At 48.5% G+C, this 25,827-nt stretch overlaps 2 protein-coding genes across 3 annotated transcripts; one reads left to right on the top strand and one right to left on the bottom strand.

The window, feature by feature from the left end:
- Window positions 1-1,199: 1,199 nt before the first annotated feature.
- Window positions 1,200-11,396, bottom strand: RBM18 (RNA binding motif protein 18). The gene is made up of 5 exons (XM_083876166.1): window positions 11,183-11,396; window positions 5,607-5,733; window positions 4,995-5,081; window positions 3,144-3,229; window positions 1,200-1,817 (listed from the first exon to the last, which is right to left on the bottom strand). The coding sequence occupies exons 1-5, from the start codon at window positions 11,293-11,295 to the stop codon at window positions 1,658-1,660; spliced, it is 573 nt and encodes a 190-aa protein (XP_083732292.1). The 5' UTR covers window positions 11,296-11,396; the 3' UTR covers window positions 1,200-1,657.
- Window positions 11,397-11,401: 5 nt separating this feature from the next.
- MRRF (mitochondrial ribosome recycling factor) lies at window positions 11,402-25,460 on the top strand. Of its 2 annotated transcripts, none has more exons than XM_083876164.1 (7): window positions 11,402-11,454; window positions 12,263-12,462; window positions 12,713-12,868; window positions 14,109-14,227; window positions 16,989-17,080; window positions 22,420-22,579; window positions 24,011-25,459. In XM_083876164.1, the coding sequence occupies exons 2-7, from the start codon at window positions 12,288-12,290 to the stop codon at window positions 24,086-24,088; spliced, it is 780 nt and encodes a 259-aa protein (XP_083732290.1). In that variant the 5' UTR covers window positions 11,402-11,454; window positions 12,263-12,287; the 3' UTR covers window positions 24,089-25,459. The 2 variants fall into 2 exon arrangements, with proteins under 2 accessions (XP_083732290.1, XP_083732291.1); XM_083876165.1 differs by lacking the exon at window positions 11,402-11,454 and adding an exon at window positions 11,937-12,002 and having other exon boundaries at window positions 24,011-25,460.
- Window positions 25,461-25,827: the final 367 nt, after the last annotated feature.

Below are 25,827 nucleotides of genomic sequence, written 5' to 3'. Positions count from 1 at the left end.
GTATGTTTCTGGTGGGAGCATGGCCACACACCCATTTGAAACCAGGTATCTTCTGAATTCCTAACAGGAGCAGAATTCAGAGCTGTTCTAAACAACGACATACAGACCCGGAAAGCTACAAATGTTAGAGCACGCAGGAAACAAACACAGGCTGTGCACAGAGGAATGCAAACGGATGTCACTGACATTCAGAGGGGTACAAACTCCCAAGAGTACCATTTCTCCCTCTACTCAGGTACCCAAAAACTAGGAAACAAACATTAACAGCACGAGACCTACTTTAGAACAATTGAGGCTTTCAACAATCCTCCGCCACAGACAGGCACGGCTCCGTTCCAGGTGCTTGGTTCAGCAGCAGGAAGCGAGCTCTGCCTGGAGGGAGGTGTGCTGCTGCTGCAGGAATACAAACCGCCCTGGGCTGTGCCACTGAGCAACTCCTGCCTGCACAAACCAGGGCTCTTTCCAAATTGTTTTCCTCCTCCTGTTTGAGACCACCATTAACCAGTTTGGGGGAGCAGCTCAAGTGACTGATGAGGTCTGACAGGACTGGGGAGGGAACATCAGACCAGTGTCACCTGGACCCAAGCACGTGAGCTCTCTGACATCCCCCTGGCACAGGTAGTCGCAGCACTGTGTGCACAAAGAAGAAAATGCTGCCAGAAAATATTTTTTCCTCAGATTTCTATTCTGCAGACATTTAGGGAGAAAATGTGCTGCAGACCACATGGTTCAGAGCAATGCCTTCCATCAGATCTGTGGATTTGGTCCATGGGGCAATCCCAGTTCACCACAAACACTGGTGCACCTCCCACCAAGAGGCAGCTGACCACCTCTAACAGCCCATGGAAACCAAAGCTGGGCAGGGCAGGGGCAAACACCAAGTTCATGGCTTGGCAGATGTCTCCGAGGCTGCAGTTACCCTCACACTGCCACATCTGGCTCATGAGGAGCTGCACCATCAGGGATCACTGACACAAATGCCAAAGCTCAGGGCACAGCACAGACCTCAGTGGGGGGTAAATACACTAATTCCTGCATGCAGGCACACACCTACAGGCTAAATGACACTGAAAATACCTGTGCTGTGTCATTACCATATCCTAAAGTATCATTGTAGAGTGTGCAAATCAAAATGCAAAATCAATTGGCTTTGGTGCATATAAAATATTGCATGCACAGTAACTAAAGGTGTTGCAAGATCTATTTAAAATGAGCTTTATTGAGATGAAAAAGTTTTTCCATTATAACTACAGCATGTTAATCAAAACCAAGTGCTTCCCCTTCCATCAAAACATGAATTGGAATACATTTTGTTCAAAAATACTTTAAAAAGTAATCAGTTAAATGGAGTATTTTTGGATGTGCTTTACTCCGAACGCTGGTTACTGTTTCTAATCTGGCTAATGAATGCACACTAACAAGAGGTTGCCTCTGTGTGTTCATCATTGGCTTTGAAGGGAACCTATTTCTCTGAACAGCCTTCAGCTGTGAGCTGCACAGGCAGGAGCCTGCAGACCCTCAGGTGTGACAGAGGGCTGTGCTGGCCGTGCCCTGCTCAGGTGGCACCGTCCTTCCCACTCTACAAAAGTACAAAAGCATTGGAGGACTCCAGGTATACAAAGCAGTGTTTCTTGCTACCATCATCCATTCATAAGCATCATCTTCTGGATTTCCAGGCAGCTCTGGAGTAAGGAGTAGTCCTTTTCTTATCCGGTGGTTTGAAGTAAGAATAAACAGGTGCTGCAGGATATTCTGCATCTGGATTTTCTGCCATCATTTTCAGCTTGGCTTCAATGGCCTTTATTTTTGCACTGACACTGGAAAGAGAAATAGCAGAAGGGAAATTGAGCTTGATCTTCGCATGAAACCCAACTACAGAAATCCAGAGATTCTGCTGACATCTGTGAATCCTCCCTGCACGAGGAGGGGCCAGGCAGCCCCCAGTGCTGCATCCATGGCAAGGCAGGAATGCACAGCCCAGAGCCCACACTGCTGCATTCCAACCTCTGCACGGGTTTGCTCCTCCAAGAGACACCTCAGCACCCCAAAATAACAGCCCTTGCACCTACTCAGCCCTTTCTTGAAGACGCTGAGTGAGACAAGAACACGACAAGGCTTCCCACTTCATGTGAAATGATGTCATTTCAGGAGGTCTGAGCATGTGCAGCAGAGCACAGCTCAGAGCAGGCTGCTGGGAACAGCAGAGAAATGAAAGCCAGACTTCCTCCCAGCTACAGCCCGCTCGGGATGGGAAAACCCCAGACTCTAATTAGGTCAGGAAGAAACATTATTTCAGCATTAGCAGGGTTTATCCCAAAGGGAGAAGCTATCCTAGGTTACACCCCAAATTCCTAGGACTTTTGTTATTCACTATCCTCCATAGTGAATAGGGTATGGATGGGGAGGAATGTTCCCTTCCCCACTGTGGCTTCTTGCACCATCCATCCTGACTAGAACAACCCCTTTGTGCCACTCATGCAGTTAAACAATCTGCATGACTCAAACCCCTCTGCTCTTTACTTCTGAATTCCAAGCTCATTTTATCTCTGGGCGAATGCATTAATCTGGTCCTGGCTCCTCATAGGGTTCCACTGACAGAACACAGAGGAAAACCATGCACCCTTTCAAACAAACTGTGAATTAGCAAAGCAGATATGTGCTTTAGGTAAATGCAGTGGTTGGAGAATTTAACCACATCCCACAGACAAGACCTATAGGCAAAAAACACCAGAAAAAAAAATCGTTCTATGTGGAGTACTACCTGTGACTTTGTTTTCATCTTCTGCCGCTATTGTAGAACTTCTTGCTCATAAGCATTTTTGCTGAACCAAATTAGTCCAGTAAAAACCCAACCCACATGAAGTGCAGAAACTCTGGCCAAAGGAGCTGGAGTGCTACCCATTCCCAACTCCCCACCTCACCTCATTCCCTTTCTACTACCCATTGACTTTGCACATTAGAAAATGAACTCCCAGCCTGAAGTGAGTGACTTCACAGGCACTGCCCTTTCAAAACCAGCTTTTTTGCTGTGCTAGATTTTCAACACAAACAATGCCAACAACTCTGAGTCCTACTGACATGGAACAAGTTGGTTCCCTGCCAGTCCCACAGCTGGGTCACCTCTCACCCAACCCATCTCCTACCTTAGGTTAGACTGGGGTGGCTCCGTGCTGGAAGACGGCTCCAGACTGATTGGAAGGATCTTCTCATTTTTATTGTGGTCATATCTCTGCAAGCAAGAGAGCAAGGACTGAGTCAGCTGCAATTAGGACCAAAGAAACATTTCCCACAGATGGACTTTAAAGCTGGATTAACATCGCCTCAGGTTTTGTGGAGCTCTTGCTAGGAAAGATTTTGGTGGCCAAACACTGAAACAAATCCCAACCACAATATTTGGTTAGTACCAACATGGAATGCAGGCTGGATACTGAACAGTTATATGCATTGTACTGTGGATCCTTAAACCTTATCCTGTCACTTCTTGTTCCCCTCTACACAAGGCAGGAAGCACAGATGGTAAATTTGAAGGTAACTACTGTACTGTTTGCTGTGCTCTTTATGTGCAGAGCCAGAAGGTAACCCAAGCACATAACTGCACAGAACTGGGCAGTCCTGGGAGAGAAGATGGGGGAAAAAAGAAAAAAGATCAGTTAGGAACCACCTCCTTTCTGCAGAAGGCAGCTTCTGACAGTGAGTCTGTCATCTCTGTGGGCAACAGGCCTCCTGAACTATTTGCAGTGTTCTGCTTCCTTATTTCGCTTGGCACAGAGTCAGGTTTGTTTTTCAGCAGAGCTGCTCAAACCGACAGTGTCTGGTGAGCCCTGGCCACTCATCTCAGAGCTGCTTCCCACCACGCTGGCCTTGTCTAAAACAAACTCTTGTTACAATAAGCCAAAGTTTTGTGCTGTTAAGTCTTTCCATTCAGGGATTGGAAAATGCCATGTAAAGTAAGGTGATTATTTATGCATCTTCCTCCCCAGACCCTGAGCAGCTGGGTAGACACTCACTCCTCCAGCTCAGACTCCTTTTGTGGCCTGATCATTCCTCAGGCATCCTCAGGCACGTGGCACTCCAGTAGCTCCACAGATACAGAAAATGGAGACTGGATTTGCACAAATGGATGTGCTGACAAGAGCCCTTGAAGTCAGTAATTAAAACAATGTGGTCTCCTTTAATAAACATACCTAGTTTGGTTTTTTAAGCATCCAAAACAGATGCACTAATACACTTGATAAGACAAAGCAGAAAGCTGCTGGGAGGATAATCAACTAAAAGAAAACTACCCAAAGGAAAATAGCAACAAGCATCTTGTCTCTGCTTCCCCCAAAATCTGTTTATCTGCAAAAAAAGTTATTAAAAATAAACTGCTTTATCAAATACAAGATAGTAAATAACTGTAGGAGAAACACGACAAGAATTTTTTAAAAATTAAAATAAGGATGTTCCAGAAGGTACTGCCTAAGTCAATCTTAAAAACTTGATTGTTTATGTGATGGAGCAAAGAATAAAAGGATATTTAGCTTAGATGCAGAGTATGTTACTTTAAAGTCAAAACTAATTAGAGCTGCTGCCACATAAGTGCTTTCAGAAGTGGAACAAAGTAACACAGTAACCGGTAATTGGGAATTTCCATATCTCTCCTATGCAAAAAAACCACAAGGGGAAGGATTCAGACTTCCAGCCAATTACTCACTAAGTTTGGGAAAAGTTGAAACATGGGCATTTATAGAAGTAATCTGTTCACACTGCTCTGAGCAGAAATCCCCTCCCAAAGAAGCCCAGGTTAAAGGGCCTGTCCACACTCACAGATAATCCAGCACAGTTTGGGTAGACAGGAGAAGCTGTAAATCGTAAACATCAACTCTACAAGTTATTCCCTAGAACAGACTGAAAGTATTTTGCCAGGCCAAGATTGCCTCGATAAGAAGGCTTTAATAATGAAGGTTTTTGATTTTGCAAATTAAAAGCAATTCCTCTTTCAGCAGGCAGCTTACCTTGACTTGTGCGTGTGCCCACCGCACCACCAATTTCTTGGAAAGGGCCAGCTTCCCATTGAGACACTGGATCGCCTTCTCTGCTTCCTGCACAGGAAGACAACTCCATAAACAAACCAAGCCTCTAGTCAAAACCCACTCACATGCAAAGAGCCCTTTTTTTCTTTGTTATTTAGCCTACTGTAAGTACAGCTCAGTGACAGCACAGAAGGTTTATCCCACTGTATCCCAATTCAGGGATACCTTTGAAAGACTCACAGTAACCACATTTTATCTGCCTTGCTGCTCCACTTTGCTATAAATAATTTTCTAGAGCCAGTGCACAGTGTTAGGGCTCTTCTGACATCCTTATCACCAGCTGCAAAGAACTGGCCCTTTCTGGTTAGCATTAAAAAGCAGGATTCAGGAAAAGACAGCAGAAGAGAAAGGAAATCACTATTGCTACTTCCAGCAGCAGTCACAAAGTGGCTGTGACAGAGAGGAGCCGTTAGAATCTGTGGGTTTGTGTAGACTAAGTACTGAATTTATCCTTTCCTGCTGTAGTTTTGAATTAGCATTTAAAAAATAGAAGCAAAGTCAGCCATTTATAACTTTAGATAAAAAGCAACTTACCTGTTTGGTTTCAAAGTTCACAAAACAGTAACCCCTGGGCTGCCCTTCCAGAGCACCAGACTTGTGGAAGAGAAAGTCAAATTGCTTTACTTTGCCAAACTTCTGAAGGAGTTTGAGAAGGTGATATCTGAAGGGAAGAGAAAACATTTATGATGTTTCACCCCACTGACAGTGAGAAGATAGAGAGGAACCACTGACACACAAACACACACCTCACACTCAGTAACAAACACATTCAGCTGTGTCACACACAGATCCCAAAATCTCTGCAGAGGTGGGTGCCCTGTGCAGCACTCCTTCAGCATCCACAGCTCTGAGCAGCATTACCAGTGACTTTCCAAAATCCCAAGGTACAGAGGTATCCCTCCCAGCAGTGCCAGCTGAAGGGCACAGAGATCTATTAATAGCTGCCTGTTGGACAATTATGCAATGGCTCCCAAGGGGTTTGGGAGGGCTCTGCCTCCTCCTGCCTCATTAAATCACTCCTACTTAGGCATAACCCTCCTGTCTCCCCCTCTCTAGCCCTGATGTGACCACCTGAAGCTCCATCCCCTGTACTCCTCTTCCAGCACAAGCACTCTGAGCTCACAGCACCCTGCATCCCCCAGGATCCTGCTCCTCCTGCTGCCCAGAACAAACCCACCCCTCCCCTGTGCAAACCAGTGTCAGTGCTCTGGCAAGGACACCCCAGGGCACACAGACACTTGCCTGGAAAAGATGGGGATGCAGGAAGACAGAAGAATAAACAGAACAACCTGCAACCAGGAACTGCCAGCAGACCTCAACAAAAAAAGGCACCAGCCAGCCCTCAGTATCACCCAGCCTAAATCTGCCAGTGCTTCTGGCTCAGACAGATTTTCAGTGACATGTTCATGGAAGTCAGACACTTTTTTAGCCAATTATCTTCCTGCCATCCAGCGGGGAGTGTGCTGTTTCCAATAAAACTGGGGAAAGCCAGAGTATATCTGTCTGCTCAGTATCTGGTGTATTGAGCAACTTAAAACAAGCAGCACATATGCTGTACAGGCCACAACTAATCCTGAAAGTTCTTTGCAGCTTTTTTTGGTTCTCTGGGATTGAAGTGTTTAACAACACTGGCTGACCTAGGAGAAAAGTGACACTCACTGCTCCTTCACTGCCTGACCCCATCTCTGACATTTAAGAATTATTTAAGTGTTTAATAAGTGTGTCTTAGTCAGGACTCATCTCCCGGGCAGCTGTACACTGTTTGCTAGCAAGCCACGCAGTCTAACCCAAGTTTTCAGTGCTTAAAGTAACACTCAGTGCTCAGAGAGCCAAGCAGGATAACACCAGGCACCGGATGAAACTTCCCATGTCCAGACATGAACGGTCAGTAGTGGCCCAGGACAGCCAAGTGCACCAGGGACTGTCCAGATGGGAAGGGCAGACAACATTTTTCCTAATAAAGCCTGATAGGATGTCTGAAAAGGGCCTTAGCCCTTTGTTAAGCCTCAGAAGCCAGGCAAGAAAGTTCCAGGAATGTGAGTCATCCCACAGGATGGGTCACAGTGGACATTCAGGATGTGCACTTTTAAAGAGGTGAAGGTGCAGTGTGTGTACAGACGAGCAGTGCACAAGGGCCAAGTTACCCCCCAGGGGAACACACACATTGTCATTGATTATGGAAGGCTTCCTACATCCTTTGGAATACAGATGAAGTGCATGGTCTTCCAAGAAGCCTATGAGCTCTCAAACTCTGCTCTGAAAAGCAAGGTGAACTGAAAAGAGCAGGGTGAAGAAAAGGAGCTGATTACACAGTAGTCAAATTTCACCACCTCACACTTCCAACAAGCAGACACAGATGTACAAGTGAAAACACTGACTTTGGAGCCGTGATGTATAAAAAACTCCACATGTTGGACTTCCAGAGCCTCCAAAATATGTAAACGCACCTCAGGTTTGTTTCTGTAAACACGCTGCTACAGAAAGCCCTCGGAATTTCAGCAGTATGGAAATAAAGTCCTTACCACCAGGATGCTGTTCCCCTTCTGGCCATTACAGAGGCAGGGGAAGGGCAAGGAGTATTCTCCCTGTATTCTGCATTAAAAACCCTAAAGCTGCTTTGCCAAAAGGAACTCTTTCGGGGGTCTCAATTTTTTTTTTTCCTGAGAGCATCTGTATTCCAATACTACTTTCTTAGCAGTGAGGTGATAGTTGCTTCTTTAAAACAATTTTCATCAATAGTCTAGAAGCAACTTATGTCATCTATTTTGTTTAGAATCCTTTCTCCAACCGTGCCTGTAATTCTACAGCTGCAGATCACCTCCACTCTGTGGAACAGCTCAGAAATCCCGTATAATTAATGTTTTAGGCTGTGATTATGGTTTGCTATTGTTAAAATACTGAGGGCATTAACAGTAACTTGTCAAGTAGTCCTTCAGTCCAAGAGGTACGGAAGAAGAAGACTGTCATGGAAAACCTGAAGCCTTATAAAAAACACAAAAAGGTGAGAAGATGTAAAAAGCTTTACTATGGCAACAACGTGGGTCACCCAGAGCTTGGAAGTCGTTGGCACGGCCACGGCCCCGCGGATCCGCGGCCAACCTCCATCTCCACTTCCTGTCATCTGATGTGAATGCGAGACAAACCTGCAGCTCCCCCATTTCCTTTTCCTCCTCTCTTCCTCCTGGCACCCCGAGCGCTATTCAGACGCAGGCAAGGCTTCCTCTGAACAATGCTGTCCCAAGGATCCCGCGCGGGGACCGGGCCACATGCTAAAACTATTATTGCGAGGAATTCTGCCCCACTGGGAGCCAGCGGGGGGCTGTAACAACAACTCGTGCACACATTGTTTTCTAGGTGAGACTCATCGAGATGGGATCCTCGACAAGCAGCACAGCAGCTGAGGAAGTCGAACACCCGCTACTTCATACCCGTGGAAAATGAATGGGCATTGAAAGGCTCCGGGAAACCAGATCATGTGAGCCTGGGAGCTGAAAATGAAATCTCTGCCTGTCCAAAAGGCTGGAAAGTCTCAGGATTTACGAACAGGAAGGGGCAGAGGAGGCAATTCTACCCCACCTGCCACACTGAGATGTAACTGAACTATGTGGTTTTGCCCCATGGGGGGGGAGCACTGAGGGGTGATGAGACCACACAGCACATCCCCTGCCCTGCTGGGCAGCTGGGGCACAAATGATGGTGGTGACACCAAACCACAAGGAACCACCTGCTGCCATCGCAGGGCAGGGATCTCACAGCTTCCAGAGTGCCTGGAGAACCATCCTCTGCCACAAGCAGCTGTGAGGTGCCCTGGTGCCAGCTGTCCTCCTTCCAGCTGCGGGGAACACGCTCAGGAGACTCCCAACACCACCTGCTTCCACAGGCAGACAATGCTTTAAGGATGCTGGAGAGGAGAAGTCACCCACAAACTCTACCAGCAAGGAGGAATGCCCAGCTGAAGAGCCACCACAACCCAGTGCACAGGGCATGTCAGCAGCCCCAGCTGAGTCACACTCGGTGTGTGCAATAACCTTCCAAAAGCATCAGCTCCCAGCCTGCAATTTGTGGGCAGCCCTACATTTATAAATGCCTGTTCCTGCAGCTTGTGCTCCAGTGTGTACGTTACCTATTAACTCCCCAGCACTTGACTGCAGCTGTAGTTTGCTCTTTAAATGGAAGTCTTGGATTGATTCAAGACTTTCTGATCTCATTTCTGCTCGAGAGTGTCACAACCACTTATTAACTCTGCCAACAACTCAATCAACCTTACTCTGTCTTAAACAAACCCAACATAAAAATAACAAAGGAAACTCTTTAAAAAACAGATAAAAGCAGCAAGTGCAGAAACATTTCATTTTCAGGGGTTTGATTTAGTCATGTGAGTAGTATCCTCAACAGGAATAAATCAGAGGAATAACTAGAACTAGAGATGTAAGCCCTTAGCATATGAGAGAATAAGGGTCAAGATGATTTATAGAAATTTACTGACCACACACTTTCTCTACACTGACAATGTGCTAAAAGGAGCTTCCTCTTCTTTTGTTCACAAGGAAATGGAGATACATAATTTGCAGGAGAGAAGAGCCATTTCAAAGCAAAACAAAAAAGCAAGACACAGAATTATGAAGCCTGAAATAAGCAGCAAGCACTGTCACTCATCACTGGGCAAACTTTAAACATTCAGGAGCACGGAAGCACTCTAGGTTTGAGAACCCTGGAGAAACCACCAAACTCACTTCATCCAACTGATAAAAACAGTTAATTTTGCCATATAAACCTATTACTTATCTGGCCAACATTAAAAGGAACAACCTACACTTTAACAGCACTGAGGATCACCCTGGGAAGAGAAGGATCCAACGCACACACACCCTCCACTCCTGCCCTCACACAAACTCAGCTCCTGAATCCCTGAGGACCCAGCAAACAACACTCAAGAATGCCTATATCTAATTTCACGTGGTCAGTGAATGTGGACAAACCACAGCAACAGAGCCGTGGGATAGAAGTGGTAATTAATGCAGAAACCTCCCCAAGCTGAATGGCTGAAATCACAATGCATTAATGATTCCATTTAGAGGCTATTAGGGAGCCGCTCTGTTCAGATGAACCACACTTAGAATAAAACCCCAGCACCTGCACACACACAAAAAGACCCAGGAAGAAAAAGTATTCCACGACAGGCACACACAATAGTTAATCAAAAATGCTTGTTTGTTATGAGTGTGTAAAGCCCAATTTGTTTTGGTTTGCTTTCCGTTTTATACAACCTAGTGATTTCACAGCACCCTATCCAAATATTGGACAGCACATCGTATTCCCTTGACAATTTAGCTGTTCAAATGTTATGTTTGCTCAGGAGATAATTATCCATAGCCTGGAGAAAACACAAAATGCTCACACACATATTTGATTCATGCATTTACCCACCACAGCAGCCAGCCCCATCACTCCCACCTCCTCACCATCCGTTGCTGCAGCCACTCTCTGCTTAAATCACACCCAGCAAAATACCAAAACAAGGCTGTTGTTTGACACAGATGCCTGCCTGTCAGATCTCCCCTGCTCACCCTCATTTCTCTACAGATCCCAACTACTCTGGGTACAATTTCCAGGGCTGTGCCTTATTTTACCATTATTTGTACCCTGAAAGTCTCCAGGCTGATATTCTACATTTCCCTAGTTGAGAGAACAGGGATGTTTTCAGTGCCTGGGCTCCCAGCCGAGCGCTGCCTCCTGTCTGCAGGAGTTCAGAACCTGTCCGTGCAGGACACCCCACACACAGACACACCCGCTGTGGTTTAAGCGATTCCCTGCCCGCAGCAGGCTCGGGCCGCTCCTCAGGGACCGTCACCCCTCGCTGTGGGGCAGCGGCAGGAGCGGGGAGTGCTGTACCGGCCTGTACCGGGCCCGGGGCACCCCGACACCCCGGAGAGCTGCGGGCACCGGGGCTCGGGCGGTCCCTGCGGGCTGCCGGGGCCGGGGAGGGGCAGGGCAGGCCCGGGAGGGTTCGGTGCCGCTGCGGGATCACGGCCCCGTCCGGGGCGGTGCCGCTGTGAGGGCGGAGCCCGGGGGGGGGGTCCCGCTGCCGCCGGTGCCGCGCGGTCACTCACTCGGTGATCTTGGGGTCCAGGTTGCCGATCCAGAGGCGGTGCCCGTCCTGCAGCGCGCCCTCGGAGAGGATGGAGGCGTTCTCCAGCGGCAGCGCCTGGCGGCCCGGCTCCATGGCTGCGTGGGGGGCGCGGGGGCCGGCCCGGGCCGCTCTCGCCGTGCCCCGGGGCCGCTCCGACCCGCGCAGGCCTCGCCCCGCCCTCGGCGCCGCTCTCTGACGTCACGCGGCGGTGCGGCCGATGACGATCTGTGGGACGCGCGGGGCCGCGCCACGGTGAGCGAGGCGCCGGCGCCCGCCCTTCCCCGCCTTCCTTCCCCTCCCCTCCGCCGCCCCTGGCCCCCGATCCCTGCCCCCGACTCCCGATCCCCGATCCCCGGTCCTCGGCACAGCTTTCCGGGGCGCACCGGGGCGAGCGGGCCGGGACCGGAGCGGCCTGAGCAGCGGGAGCGGTGTGGGCGGGGCTGAGGGTACAGGGGGTGGGGCTTATGCGAGGGGCGTGGTCATGGGGCGGTATTTGCTGGGCGGGGTCTGAGTGGGCGGGGTCTAAATGGGCGGGGCCGGTGCGCACCTGCCCAGGACCAGGACCAGGGGGTCGGGGGTCGGGTGTCCCCGGCACAGGGAGGGCCGGTTCCCCCCGCGCCGCCGGCTCCGCGGGGCCCGAGTCCCGTCCGTGCGGCCGCAGCACATCTCCCGCTGCTGAAACTCCCCGCCGCCTCGAACGGCCCAGCGTGGAATAAACCCTGCGAATGTGGGGGTTTCCGAGCTCGTGAGACAGAAATTAAAGTCCCAGCCCAGCTGATGTGCGCACACCCGATCCCGGGGTGAGCTGGTCCTGCTCACAGCCGTGGGTTTGGTGTCAGAGGCACATCTGGGCAGATGTGCAAAGGCCAGATGTGCTGGTACCTGGGCACGGGCTGGAGCCACCGAGCCCTTCCCCCTGCATTTGCCCGGTGGTCACTGCAGATCCCCAGACCTGCTGCCCACATCCCCGAGCTGTCACCTGCCCCCAGGGCTGCCACCAGGACCTGAACCTGTCTGGTTTTAGCCCCCCAGGGCGCCCACCCGCCTTTCTCTCCTGCAGGTGGATCAGAGAGGAGCAGTGAGCGATGGCTCTGGCGCTGAGGTGCCTCCGCCCTGTCCCGTCCCTGCTGCTCCGTCCCTCCTTTGCCATGGGCAGGGGGCTGCCCCAGGCTCCCAGAGGCTGCCCAGCCCCACTCCTGGAGGGCTGCAGGCAGTGTGTCCAGCAGATGCTGCTGAGCAGGCAGCTGGCTACCAAAAAAGGTAAAAATGGCAGCTTTTTTCGTGGTTTTGTAATCTCTCTTAATATTTATATTATTTTTAATATTTATTTATTTTATGCTGCTGTGCCTAAGTGGTGAGCTCTTTACTCATTAAAAAAATACAGCTATTTTAGTTTTATTTCAGTTTATCTTAGACTCAATTCTAAATCTGACCAGGATTTTAATACCTTCTTTCTACTTTCTATCGTGTCAGAAGTAGAAACTAATTTTTTTTTGTGTGTAATCTGCAGCTAAAGGTAAAGGGCAGAGTCAAGCCAAAGTGAATATCAGTGCTGCCCTAGTTGAGGATATTATCAATTTGGAGGAAACCAGTGAAGATATGCAGGCAGTCATAGACGCTCTGAAAGAAGATTTCAGCAGAAACCTCAATGTTAGAACCTCACCAGGTTGGTAACTTCCTTGAGAGATGCCCTGTAGCCTATAATTGGGATACAAATCCTAGTAATGGACAGCTCAATTTTTTTCAAAATCGATTTTCTTTTTCTGGAGTTCTTTTCCGCTGGGCATTCAGTCCCTACAACCCTGACATCCCCAGCTAGAGGCTTTCTTCACCCTGAGCTTGACCAGGAAGGATCCATTTTTGTTAATAGCTTCCTGGAAATAGCTTTTTTAAGTGGGAGATGTCAAAAGTGTCTAACTGAACTGTTTGCAGATGTGATGGAGAAGCAGGTTGTCAGCTAATGGTGCAGTAGGGCAGGAAAAATCCAATTGCCATTAAATTAGCCTTTTGGAAATTGCCATTGGGCTGGTGTCTGGCATATACAAACTTTTTTTCTGCTGTGCATCTTTGTGGGTAGCAACCTGTACAGGCCTCGTTCACTTCATGGATTTTGTGTTTTAGGAAGAAATGTGAATGTGTTTGACTAAGCCACAGTTACTATAACACTCTGAACTTGTAAGGGTATCAAGTTTCAGGGATAAAATTTAACGTTAAACAATGACCAAATTTGAATCATTCACCACCCCAGCTCTGGCAGGAGCAGTTCTGTCTTTAATGGAACTGGAAAACGTAGCTCAGTCTCTTAACTATTTATTTTAACCATAGGTATTTTTTTTAATTGCACTGATAAAGTACCTCCTGTCCCATGTGCCTTTTGGCCTGTTAACATTTTGCAGCAGAAAGTAGAGAGCAGATTAAGAGTAGCTCAGGGAGAAACTGAATACTTGAAATTAGGCAGTGTACAACACCCCTCTGGGGGCCTGGAAAAAAAAAACCCAGGGGTTTAAGACAGCACTGTCTTAACTGCTAAGTTAAACAAAATATGTTGCTTGATTTTTATAGCAACATTTTGATTTTCTTTAAGTTGTAAGAATTAGAAAATAACCATTTCCCTTTAATTCTTAACAATCCTGCTTAGTTTTCCTATTCTAGTAGCAAAAACAAACAAGAGATTTGTTTTCATGTTTTTGTGCTTTAGAGCAGCTTTGAAATATTTAACTTGTGGATACACAGGGGGTGCCTGAACACAAACAGCACCTGAAGTCTGAATAAACACCATTTTTTCCTTTGTAAGCTCTGTATTTTGCACAGCAGAAGGGAAGTGGGACAATGTGGACACGTTTTTCTTCAGCATCACTGCACACTGTTTTATCACACTGAACCTCCCTGTGTTTGGTTCTTTTGAGGGGCCCTGGATCACATAACTGTGATGACAAAAGATGGGAAGTTTCCGCTGAACCAGCTGGGGCAGATCTCACAGAAGTCACCGCAGCTCATGATAGTGAACATGACCAATTTTCCTGAGGTGAGCACACATTGGGAGGGGAGATAATTGCCAGGGGAACAAACAGGTTGATGCTGAGCAAAGGAGCATTTAGACAAAATCAGTCAAACGTGGCAGGGCTGCAGATCAGGCTGGGCTGTGTCACTTTGTGCTGACACAGAACAGAAGGGGCATTTTGGTGCTGACAGCAACTCCCCAGCCCCATGTGGCTCCCAGAGCAGCTCACCTGCAGCAGCACAGGGTCAGAGGAGAGTTACTGAGTGCTGTGGTTGCTCTCAGGGTTGTACCCAAGGAGTGCCACAGTTACAGGAGTTTGTTTTGCAGGCACTTTCCTCTCAGTTGGATCTGCAAAACAGCATGAGGCATCGTGGACTGGATGCCTGGATTCACTGTGCCCTTCCAGCCCTCCCCATTTCCCATGCATTGATGAGAAGTCTGAACACATACACACTCACCTCAATTGCACACATGGCTGCAAGGCTGTATCAGCCCCCATTGTGTTCACTTCAGTTCCTTGACAATATGTGGCCATGCACAGTATAGTTGGAATTTGTGTTGGAGACTTCATCAGATATGCCTGAAACTTGCTTATGTATTACCAGGACTGGTGATACCCCTGAGAGTTCATGAGAGAAGCTGCTGACGGAGCCTGTGACCTTCTGAACAGCTTCCCTGGTGGGACTCAGCTGGCTCATGCTGAGTGCTGTCACAGAGCTCGACTTGGGCACTGCTGAGCTTGGCCAGCTCCTCCCTTAGCGGCACCTCCAGGTCAGAACCCGAATTAGGGGCTCTGGTTTATCTTCTGTGGGAGACAAGTTCTTTTAATTTTCTGCAGGAGCCTTAGACCTGCCCCTGAATGAGACAGCAAATCCAAAGCCCAGCTCAGGATCAAGCCCTTGTGGTGCCCTGCAGCAGGTCTGAGACAGAGCCGGGCACAGGGGAGCAGGAGCGAGCGCGAGGTTAACGATTCATCCCGCTCCAGGGCTGGAGCTTTGCCAGCGCTTATCTCTATTTATTTTGCAAAGGCTTTCCCCAATTAATTAAGTCAGCAAAGTCTCAGAGGAGGTCAGTGTAAGACTCTTGATGCCTAAGTGTTTCTTGGAGTGTATCCTGTGTGTAGCAAGGCTCTGAAGAATGGAGGCCCCTCATCAGCAAGGTCCCACGGAGTGTCGGCGCTGAGAGGGCCAGGGAAGTCCTTCCATGGCTTATCCCATGTCCAGGCAGGAGCTCAGGCTGAGAAATGGCCATGTGAGAAATTAATAATGCTCTAGATAGCATTGCCTTAGTTTGCTTTCTATGCTAAAGGACCACTTGAACCGTTTTTCTCACTACAGTTGCTTTATACCCATACCTGTTTTGTGATGGATTGAACTAAAACCATTAGAGACACGATCACTTCGTGCCATTATTTACGGCATACAGTCAGTAGTTTGTGACATTGAGAGGAAAATAATTGCCTGAAGAGTCTGAGAAATAAAATAATCATAGAAAAGGACTTGCAGAACCAAAGTCTGTTTTCCCAAGAGTTACAAAACCAAACAATGCTGTTTATTAAAATACAGTTATTTTTTTCACAGGCTACAAGAGGATGGGGGCAATATTGCAATATTTAACCTTCTCTCATTATTCTCCTCTACTTCTATCTCCTCCAATATCTATGTTAAACAGCACAGTTTTTACTGAGCATTTCTTTCCTGCAGAACAGGCGCTGTCCATGGAATAACACACTGACATTCCTAACGTGCTGAGATCATTTTGGTTGCATTTTCTCTGCCTTTGTAGTTTCAGGGGACAGCAGTTGTCTCCTGCAGAACACCAGCAGAGCATTCATTTCATTCAGTGATGTCACACACGAGGGACCTGAACAAATCTGCAGAGCTTTAGTTTGTGCCTCAGTTGGCAAAAGCTGAGCTTTATAAATACAGTCTGAGCTACATAAATACTGCAGCAGCCTAGAGCTAAAGTTAATAATGGCAAAGAGTATCAGAAATAGCATCGTGCCTGGTAAGAAATGTGAGTGCCACAGGAAAAAAGACTCCTGGGGTTTGTCAGAGTCAAGAATGAAGTGACCTGGCAGAGTCCTGTGGGTGTTCTTTGCCAAACTCTGCTTTAACCCCAAAGCCTGGCACTCTGTAGAGGTGCACCCACACCCTGTGATGGGGGTGAATCCTTTTAATCACCTTGCAGTCGCCAAGAAAACCTGCCACCCTACCTTCTAAGCAGAACTGAGTGTCAGCCTATAGTGGGCTCAGTAATAAGCTGTAAAATAAACAGAGCTGGGCACAGGCACTGGTTCTCAGCCATCTGTTACTACCCTGCTGTCCTGTGGTCATGTTGTAGTGCTGAAGTGGTTAAGTTCATTAAGGTTTCAGAATTGGCACTGGGTGATTTCTAGGGGGAAACATTCAGCTGGAATTTTTAAATGCTCAGAATCTTTCATCTCCTTTGCCACAGTCAGGCCCTGCCTTGGGAATTTATTGTGGTTTCACTCTGCGTTGCCTCAAACCATTCAAATAGTTTCAGAGAAGCAAAACAGTTTTCTTTTGTTGCTGCTTCCCTTCCCCTCTCCTCCCTCCGTGCCCCCCTACCCCAATACGAGCGGCCCTGGTTTCCCATTCGGTTTGATCAAAGCTCTCTGCACCAATGTAACTTCCTGATCTTACTGGTAACAGAAGTAAATGTTTCCATGTTCCATGGAGATGGATTGCCAACTATTGACAGAGTTCTGGCATATGGGAATGATTATTTCCTAATTCCCTTTACCTTTTGATCTGTTTTACAGAGCACAGCTGCAGCTGCGAAGGCAATAAGGGAGAGTGGCATGAACCTGAACCCAGAGGTGGACGGGACCGTGATTCGGGTGCCAGTTCCCAAGTGAGTGTCCATGCCTGAGCTCCTCATCATGCAGGATAACACAGAACACTGCAGTGAGTGCCCTTCGGGGGGCAGACACGCATGATTGCTGTATACCCCTACACAGCTGCTTTCCAAAGAGCTGTAGTTTGGGTTTGGGGAAGAATCTGAGCCCTCAGAAGCATCTTGTGAATCCTCTTTGGAGTGTTGGAGCTCTAAGTCACCACATCTTGGCATCTGATGATTGGTTCTTATTTTTCATCTTCCCTCTGCAGAGGAAGCTTGGTCCTAGCTGGCTGCAGCACTTTGAAAGAGAGAGACAAAGGCTTTTGAAACTGTATTGCTTTAATTCAGGGGCAGATCCTTTGCTGCCCTGCTCTGAATTCCTGGAATTACACCAGCACAGAACAGCAGTGTTGAACCAGTAGAATTAGGAGAGAGTAGCACCTTGCTGCAGAGAGCACTAGGAGGAACTGATGAAAGTGAGAGGAAGGAAATATATAGCTTTGACAGAAAAATCTGCTCACTCTTTTGTGTAATGCACGGTGTGTAACTGGTGGTTGTATGGAAAATTTGGTATAGGGCTGGAAAGGCAGGTTGCCCCTGGGCAAGGGCTGAGCATCACTTCCCTCACCCAACACAAGTATCCCCCAGACCTTGGACAAGGCAGGAGGTGCTGCTGCATCCATGCTTCAGTTTGGATCAGGAGAAGTGATCCTGGCTCTGCCTGGGAATGGGGTCCATTCAGATAAAACTCAGAGACCTCTGACACACACAGGGCCTGTCATAGGGCTAGATGGCACAAGGAAAATTCATCAATTCCTGTGGGTGCTCAGGCCTTATGGAGCACCTGAATTCCCTGGGCAGGTGTGGCTGGGCATGGTTTCACACCATGGTAAAGCCAAACAGCTCCCACACAGGGCGTGCATAAACCCCTTGCACAGGCAGGTGACTTCTTGGTGAAGATGAACCAGGTATTCCTTTTGCTGTGAATCTCCTTTAAAAATTCTGTGGAATTTTACCCAGCATTTTGATCAGAGAAGCCTAATTGCACCTTTCCGTTGCTGTCGGTGAGAGGGAATGACATTATCATTCTATTTGCTGATTTTCCTTCCCTGTGCTCCACGCCCTTCCCCCATTCCTCAGGAGAGGAGGCAGAGGAGGAGGAGGGCACCATTATCTTTGTAATTGCTGAGGCTCCCGGGTTGCTGCACAGTGGTTTGATTGTTAATGGGCACTTGGGTCATCCTTGAATACGAATTGCAGGGGAGGAAACTCCAAAACTGCAAATCCCAAGCTTTAACAAAATACTGTGTTTTTAAACAAATGTGCACGGTCTGTTACTATCTTCGGTGGTGCTGCAGAGTGAAAACAAGGCTTCTCCTCTTCCCAGGGAAGCTCTGTCTCATGTGCTCCTCTGTTCCTCTCCTGTGTCAGGGTTGCAGCTCTTGGTCCCTTTCCTGGGAGCCTGGGAAATCCTGAGTGAAGGATTTTGGCTTGGGAGCTGTGCCCTGTGGGTCTGCCCTCACTGGCACCTCCAGTCCCTTTTGCTCTCTGGCTCCATGTCTGGGGCTGTGGGAATTTCAGCCACTTAGAAAAAGACAAACAGTTCCAGTCTCTTAAAACCACCTAATGAAAAAGGCAGAGCAGAAATAATGATATCCCTAGTTTAATTTTTTTTTTAATTTTGCATTATTTCCAGTAGTTCATGAAAGAATATATGACAGATGCAGTGAAATTGCAGAATTATGTCAGGTGTGCAAAAGAAGCAGCAAATCAGAAATGAAGAGACAATATTAATATTGGTTCTGCAGGCTTTGGTTCTTTCATGAAGGGAGGCACAAGAAAAATAAAACCAAATCCAAATTGGCCTTACCTGTTATTATGACCACTCTTTAGTCTGACCTGTCAGCTGGACACATGTGTGTCATATTTTGCCTTGTGCAGGTCCAGCTGTGCTCCAGAGTGTTTCAACAGAGCCTTTAAAAATGGAATTTGCTTTTCAGTATTTATTCTTTCAGTTTAGTTTTTGCAGTGCAATTTTAACAGAAAAAATACACTCGTGTCGTTGGTGTTTACTTCTGCTGCCTGCCAGGATCCCTCTGCTCCCCAAGGCATTCTCCTGTTTGTGTGGCTAGCCCTGCATAGCCAATATTTATTTGTATAAAAAGCAGCCTCTGAGGGTTTAAAAATAAAAATTACAAAAAAAAATATAAGAAGAAAGAAAACCATCCATGGGAACATTTGTATTGGTTAATCTCTTGGCCGAATTTGACCTGACCTTGTGTCTTTTATGGTATTGCCTCATTTTTAGATTCATCTTTTTTGGACCTATTGTGTTACACTGGATATTGTTTGTAAATCAGTAATATTTTTACACATGCTTTACTGAAAGCCAGATGACTCATTTGAAAGTTTAATGACTCATTGTGAGCCTTTTTTTTTCCTTTTGCCCTTTAAGAAATAAGCAAAAATACCTACTATGGGCAGAAAGGACCAAAAAAATTCACTTGAAAACACCCCAAAGCTGTTCTGAGCTGCTCCTGCTCATCATCAGGAACATCTTGCCTGCATTTTATTGAGCAGTAAATGTTGCACCCTGTGTTTATCTGCAATTACAAATGCAGAGTGTTTAGTTCAGCCTGCTTTCCTTTAACTGATCCCTCTCCTTCACAGGAAATTCCTGGTGTTGGAGGTACAGAAATCGTTCTTACCCAGAGAAATGTCTTGTGTTGAGCTGAGCTGGGTTGCCCTCTCTGAGAGTGTGTTCTGCCACATATCAGGGGTGGGACATCAAGGGCTGAGGGAGGCAGAAAAAAAGAAAATGTTCATCAGAAAAAAAGATGTGACCCTCCCCGACATGTCACTCACCAGGCCTTGCCCTGGTCCAGGCAGGACAAGGCTGTCCCTGGGGAATGGCAGGGATTGACCCTGGTGCTCCATGGGCTGCAGGGGAGGGCAGCTGGGTGGGACCTTGTCCTCATTCCCCATCTGACCCCCTTTCCCCAAGTTCACTTCACACTTTGTTTTGGCTTTAGGAGGGGGTAGGGATGGTGGTTACTAGACAGAAAAGAAAACATACCTAAGAACAGCTTAAAAGTCCCAGAGATCTCGGGGCAGGATTAAAACAACTGTCCTTAGAAACCTCGGGCCTGGCTCGTGTTGATGGATTCCTTAACCAGAAACAGCATCTGCTTGGAAAAGTGTCCATTTCTGGCATTATTGGTAGCATTGCTGAGAATTTACACACAGTCTGGCTGGAACATAAAACCCACTGAGAAACTCCCCGGCACTGCGCGGTGATAAAAAGAAATTGGTGTTAATAAAGACAGACAAGGAGGCATGAGAGCTGTGACCTGGTGCCAAGAAGCAGAGGAAATCTGGCAGCCCTGCATAAACAAAAACATTTCCTTCAAGGCTCGGCAGCCCCGGGCAGGCGAGCGATACCCTCGGCACGCCGAGCTCGGGCTCCCACAGCTCAGCAGCTCCTCCCTCCCTCCCACCCTGCAGGACATGGGAGAGATTCCCAGCTCCTTCCTCCAGGATTGACTCCCTGCTTCCCCCCAAAAAAGCTGCCTGAGAATGTGGCCTTGCACAGACCTGTGGCTGTGAGATTTGGGGGTTCCAGATGTGCCGCAGGGCTCTGGATGGGGAGGCTGAGGTGAGGAGCCCCAGAGCATCAGTCTTAGCATGCAGGGGAACCACGAGGATCCCTGCTCCCTCCTGGACAGGCATTTAGGCCAGGCTTGAGTCTGTGCTGACCAGGAGCCTCCTGTCATGTGTGGTGAGTTAGGCTGGAGGTCAGGGAAAGGTTCTTCCTCCAGAGGAGGCACTGCCCAAGGAATGGGCACAGCCCCAGGGCTGCCAGAGCTCCAAGAGCCTTTGGAAAATGCTCTCAGCACTGCGTGGGATTTTGAGGTTGTCCTGTGCAGGACCAGGAGTTGGACTCTTCCAGCTCAGGGTATTCTGAGATTCCATGTGACGTTCCCTGGCCTCAGCAGGGAGGGGACAGGCCGGGGTGCCCAGGATGCCAGGGCTGGGGCACTGCTCTGTGGCTCTCCCAGCTCTCCTGGCAATCCTGAATTCCTGTAAATACTGACTGGTTCTGGGAAACCTCTTCCCTCTGGCACTGAAGTGGGGGTGGCTGCCAGAGACCAGGCTGAGGGTCCAGCTGTGCCCCCAGAGCCCCCATAACCCACACTCACTGCAGGGCAGAGCCCAGGGACTCTCACCCCACATTTCCTGAGCTCTCTGTGGAAAGAGTCCTGGCCCCAGGGTTTTGGTGACCCAGGCTGCTGCAGCCAATTTCTAAATACTCCTGTGAAATGTTTATTTTGCAGTATCACCCCCACGCATTCTCCTGCTAGTGAGTCTCAGGGAGTGCACCAGGGTTTTTCCTTCTCCAGGCAGTCTGGAAACTCCAAGAGCTGTGAAAATAATTAAAATATTATTGTTAAGCACTAGCAGTTGACAGTGGTCAGCTGTAGGTGCTGCAGCATGACCTGAGCTGAGGGGACACATCAGCCATTCCTGAGCCTTTTTGATGGCCAGACCCCCCTCACCACCAGTTTTTAGTTTAGGACAGAAAGTTGAACATTTTTTTGTGACACCACAGCAGCAGCTGACCCCACATCAGGGGGAAAGTTCACCAGAAATTCTTCTGAGCTGAGTTACCTGTGGCTTACCCTGTCCATTCTCTTAACCCAGGTGTTCATATCATCTTGGTGGGAAATCCTGGTCATGCTGAGCTGGAATAAGATTGAAAGATAAGGTCCTCAGCTTCCAGGTACATAATTCAGGCTCTTCAGCTGCAGGGAGGCAAATCCAAGCTTCAAGAACAGACATTTCCTCCTGGCTTTGCAGTTTTGTGCTTTTCAGGATGACACTTTTCAGTTCCATCTTTCAAGTCTGGAGCTGGATTTTTCCTCTTTCCCACACATGCTTTGGCAGCAGGAAGTAAGGAAAGTCTGAACATTTCAAGATGACATTCAGGCACTGCAGCAACAACTATAAAGCAAGATTCAATCCAAGATCCCCAGCTTAGGGTTGGGCTGGAAATTTTCCATTCCAGGCTCAAGACTTGCTTCCCTGGGATGCTGTGCAGAGCTGGCAGATTTTCTCAGGTGGACCAAACGAGAATAAAAACGTGCCCTGAGCTGTTCAGTCCCTCTGTCCTGAGTCACAGTGTCTCCACACAGAGCCAGCTCCATCTAAAACCAGCAGCTTTTATGTGTCCCTGGGCAGGACAGCAGCAGTTGGAGAGGATCACTCATTTACCCAGAGTCCTCCATGGAAAATAAATCTGGCTGTGCTACACATGACACTGCTTTTCCTTTTTTCCCCTCTCCTCTGTCTCCTAGGGTCACAAGAGAGCACAGGGAGAGCCTGGCCAAGCTGGCCAAGCAGTCCACCAACAAGTCCAAAGAGGCCCTGAGAAAGGTGAGAAGCAAAAGCATCACCCAAGTAAAGAAGTTCAAGAACAGTGTGTCAGAAGATACCATCAGACTGCTAGAAAAGCAGGTAATTTTTCTTTCCTTCTGCCATGTGATGGTGTCCCACAGCTCAGTGGTTTGTCCCAGCCCTTGCTGACAAATCCTCAGGAGTGAGAACCCAGAGGGGCAATGGACAACCCTGGGCTGAATTTTTGGAGCTGGCTATGACATTTTTCTCTGCTTTTTCTTTGTGAGATTTGGGGCTTCAATCTCAAAGCCAGATATGAGCCGCTCTAAGGTGACACAGGGAAAAAGAATTCCCCAAAAGCTTTTGTACTACAAGGGATTGTTGCACTAACCAGCAGAATTTATGGAGTGAGACAATCCATGACCGTGGCTGTACCACCACTCATGCTGTGCCTGGCCACTGCAAATGTGTTGATGAGCATTGCTCCAGTTGCTGTTAATGAAAAGGCTTGCAAGATTATCTCTGTTCAGAGTTTTTGGCTCCAATTCAGGAAAATACTTAAGCACAGCCTAATTCCCTAAGAGCAGATGTCACTAAAGTCAATTACTTGGGCATAAACTCAGGCACAAGCCTAAGTGTTCTGCTGAATTGATGCCTCTGAAGGCAGGCCATTACTTCTTAGCTGTTTGTTTATTAACAGCTAAAGTTAGATACATTGCAAATGCTCTGGGACAGTTCTGTGTGTGCTCACAAAAATAAACATGGATATACAGAGCGTTTGTGCAAGCAGAAAAATGGCCATGCTGGTGTAACCGAATCCTGGGGGGAAGCAGCTCTCCCACAGCACACAGATGGTTTTCTGCACTGGTAGAGGTAACATCTCCAGTGGAATTTTCCCCTTGTACCTAAATTTTTCATTTTGAGCAAAGGTCATTGTCAGACCTTGGGACAAGCAGATCTGAATCCTGTGAGATCAGTGCACAATACACACTGTGCTCCAGTCTTTACCTGTCTGCACATTTTCATCTCTTGCACACTGGCCACGTCCATCTCTTGTTACCAAGAGAGCTGATCCCTGGGCAGGGTTTGAGCAATCTCCATTTTGTTTTTTTTTACAAGAAATAAACAGGTGGTTGTGTGATGTGTGAATTCCTGGCATGTGCACAGAACATTCCCTGTGTGTTCCTGCAGTGCTGCTGGAGGTAACAGCCCCTCTGCCTTGGTGCCAGCACCAGCAGGTCTCTGTCTCTGCCCTGAGTCTCTCTGTTAAACCTGACAAAGCCACTCATGCAGCTCAGGCAGGAGTTTTAATGTGGGCATCTCTTTCCAGAGCTTTTGAGCAGTCCCTGCTCTCATGGTCAGGGTGCCACACTGGCACAAATTCCCTGAGGGCTGGTGGGAACCCCCAGGAAGAGCCAATTATTGCCCCAGCACTAGTGGGGTTTTATTGGCACTTTCAGCTTTGTTCTAAAGGGTGATTTGGTCCCTCCTTTCCCTTTAAACTGTGGCATCACCTCACACAGAACTCTGATTTGTACTGTCTTGCCACAGATCCAGCAAATGGCAGACGAGGCTTCCACGGAGATGGACAAGCTGCTGGCAGCAAAGACCAAGGAGCTGCTTGGATAGACACCATCCCAAGGGGCACACTCCCCCTGGAGCAGGAATGGACTGCCACCCACCCCTGCCTGGAGACAGCAGCCTCAGGGATGGGCAGGGGCAGCTCTGTGCCTTGGCTGCTCCCATTGCCCACCTTGGGGTGTGCTGAAGGGAGGGGAGAGCTCTCCTTGCTGTCCTTTATCCAGGTGGGAACAGAATTGGATGAACTGAGATGAAAAATAAAGTATCAGGAAGGAGAACTGGAAACTGCTGGAGGCACAGAGGAGGGAGTGCCCTGCTCACTTTGTTCCCCATCTTTGCCCCACACCATCAGCCCCCTGGAGCCAGGACCACCCACGAGGGGAACCTGCCTGTCCTGCTGCAAACCTCAGCATTTATTTTTGCTTGAAATCAAGTCAAAATGAGGTGTGGAGCAGCAGCCCGGTAACAGCCAGATCCTGTTTGGTGTGTTCCCTTGTCTTCAGGTGTTCCAAAGCAAGCACTTGCCCTGTGCCATGACTGGCAGCTGCCAGCAGAGTGGAAAGGGATGGGGGAGCTCAGCACAGACAGGGCAGGAGCTCTGTGGGGAGGGAACTCAAACCAGTGCTGTCAGCACGGCTGCTTTAGCCAGGACTGAGACCTAAAGCCAACACAGGAACTTCCCAAAAGCAGCATCTGCCTCCCCAGCCATTTACAAAAGGCCTGCGAGCCTCTGGCACCACAGTTTAGGGGCTGGGGGAGGTACAGGCAGAGCAGGTCCTGAGCACATCACACAGCTCAGCTCCTCACTGTGAGCAGGTACTTCCCCTGGGCAGCAGACAGCCTCAGCAGTGGCAGGAAAGTGGTGGCAGCCCCCAGCCCTTCTCCCAAGGCATTTGGGTTCAAAGAGCACCAAGTGCTCTGCACTCCTTAAATAAACAACTCCCCAAAAGTTAGTTTGTGTGCCACGAGGAGGGGGAAGAGGATGAAGGATTTGCTCTGCTAGGGCCCCACATGTCAACAATTTCTCTGCTTTGTGTATTTTGGCCAAAGCCCTTACCATGATAAATGAATAAAGGAAGATGGCGAGCCCAGGGCGGTTCCACAGCTCGGGAAATTGCTTTCAGCCGATTACTGGATTTCTTTTGACATTTATCAACTGGCCTTTTTTTTTTTTTTTTTTTCTTTTTTTTTTTTTTCTTTTTTTTTGCCATTGTTGCAGCCTCAGCATCCACACAGCAGCCTGGGTTGGAAAGGTTTCCCTGATACCTGCCCAGGAGCAGCAGCTGCTGGGCTGGGAGTTCCACAGAGCCAGGGCAGGTGGAGAACTGCTGCTCATGGAGCCTCTTCCCATTCTCCCAGCCCTTGGGGTGGTGGCAGTGGGCTGGTGGAGGAAGGCAGTGTAGCTACAGGGGGTCATACACATGGGAATTTCCCAAATATTTACCACTACTACACAGGGAATAAAACCTGTGGTAAAAGCAGCCTGGTGCTGGGCTGGGGACAGAGCTGCCTGGATGGCTGGGGAGCCCATTTACGTTCACCTCCCTCCCACCTCTCTGTCCTGCATCAGCCAGGAACAGCCCCAAGGGTCATAGAAATTGCTCTCAGCCCTGGTACCATCAAGGCAGGGCAGATAGCACATGAACCTGGGGAGCTGTGCCCCCACAGTCCATCCTGCTCCCACCCCTGTGGGACAAGTAGAAAAAAAGCACAGCCCCAGCACCTCCCAGTCACACAGAACCACCCAGGAAAAGAGAGGATGGGCACTCACCAGCAGCTGGCTCACA

Source organism: Zosterops lateralis, assembly GCF_965231275.1.
Source record: "Zosterops lateralis genome assembly, chromosome: 20".
Classification (NCBI taxonomy): domain Eukaryota; kingdom Metazoa; phylum Chordata; class Aves; order Passeriformes; family Zosteropidae; genus Zosterops; species Zosterops lateralis.
Note: the sequence above shows the minus strand (reverse complement) of the source record. Positions and strands in the feature narration are given on the sequence as shown.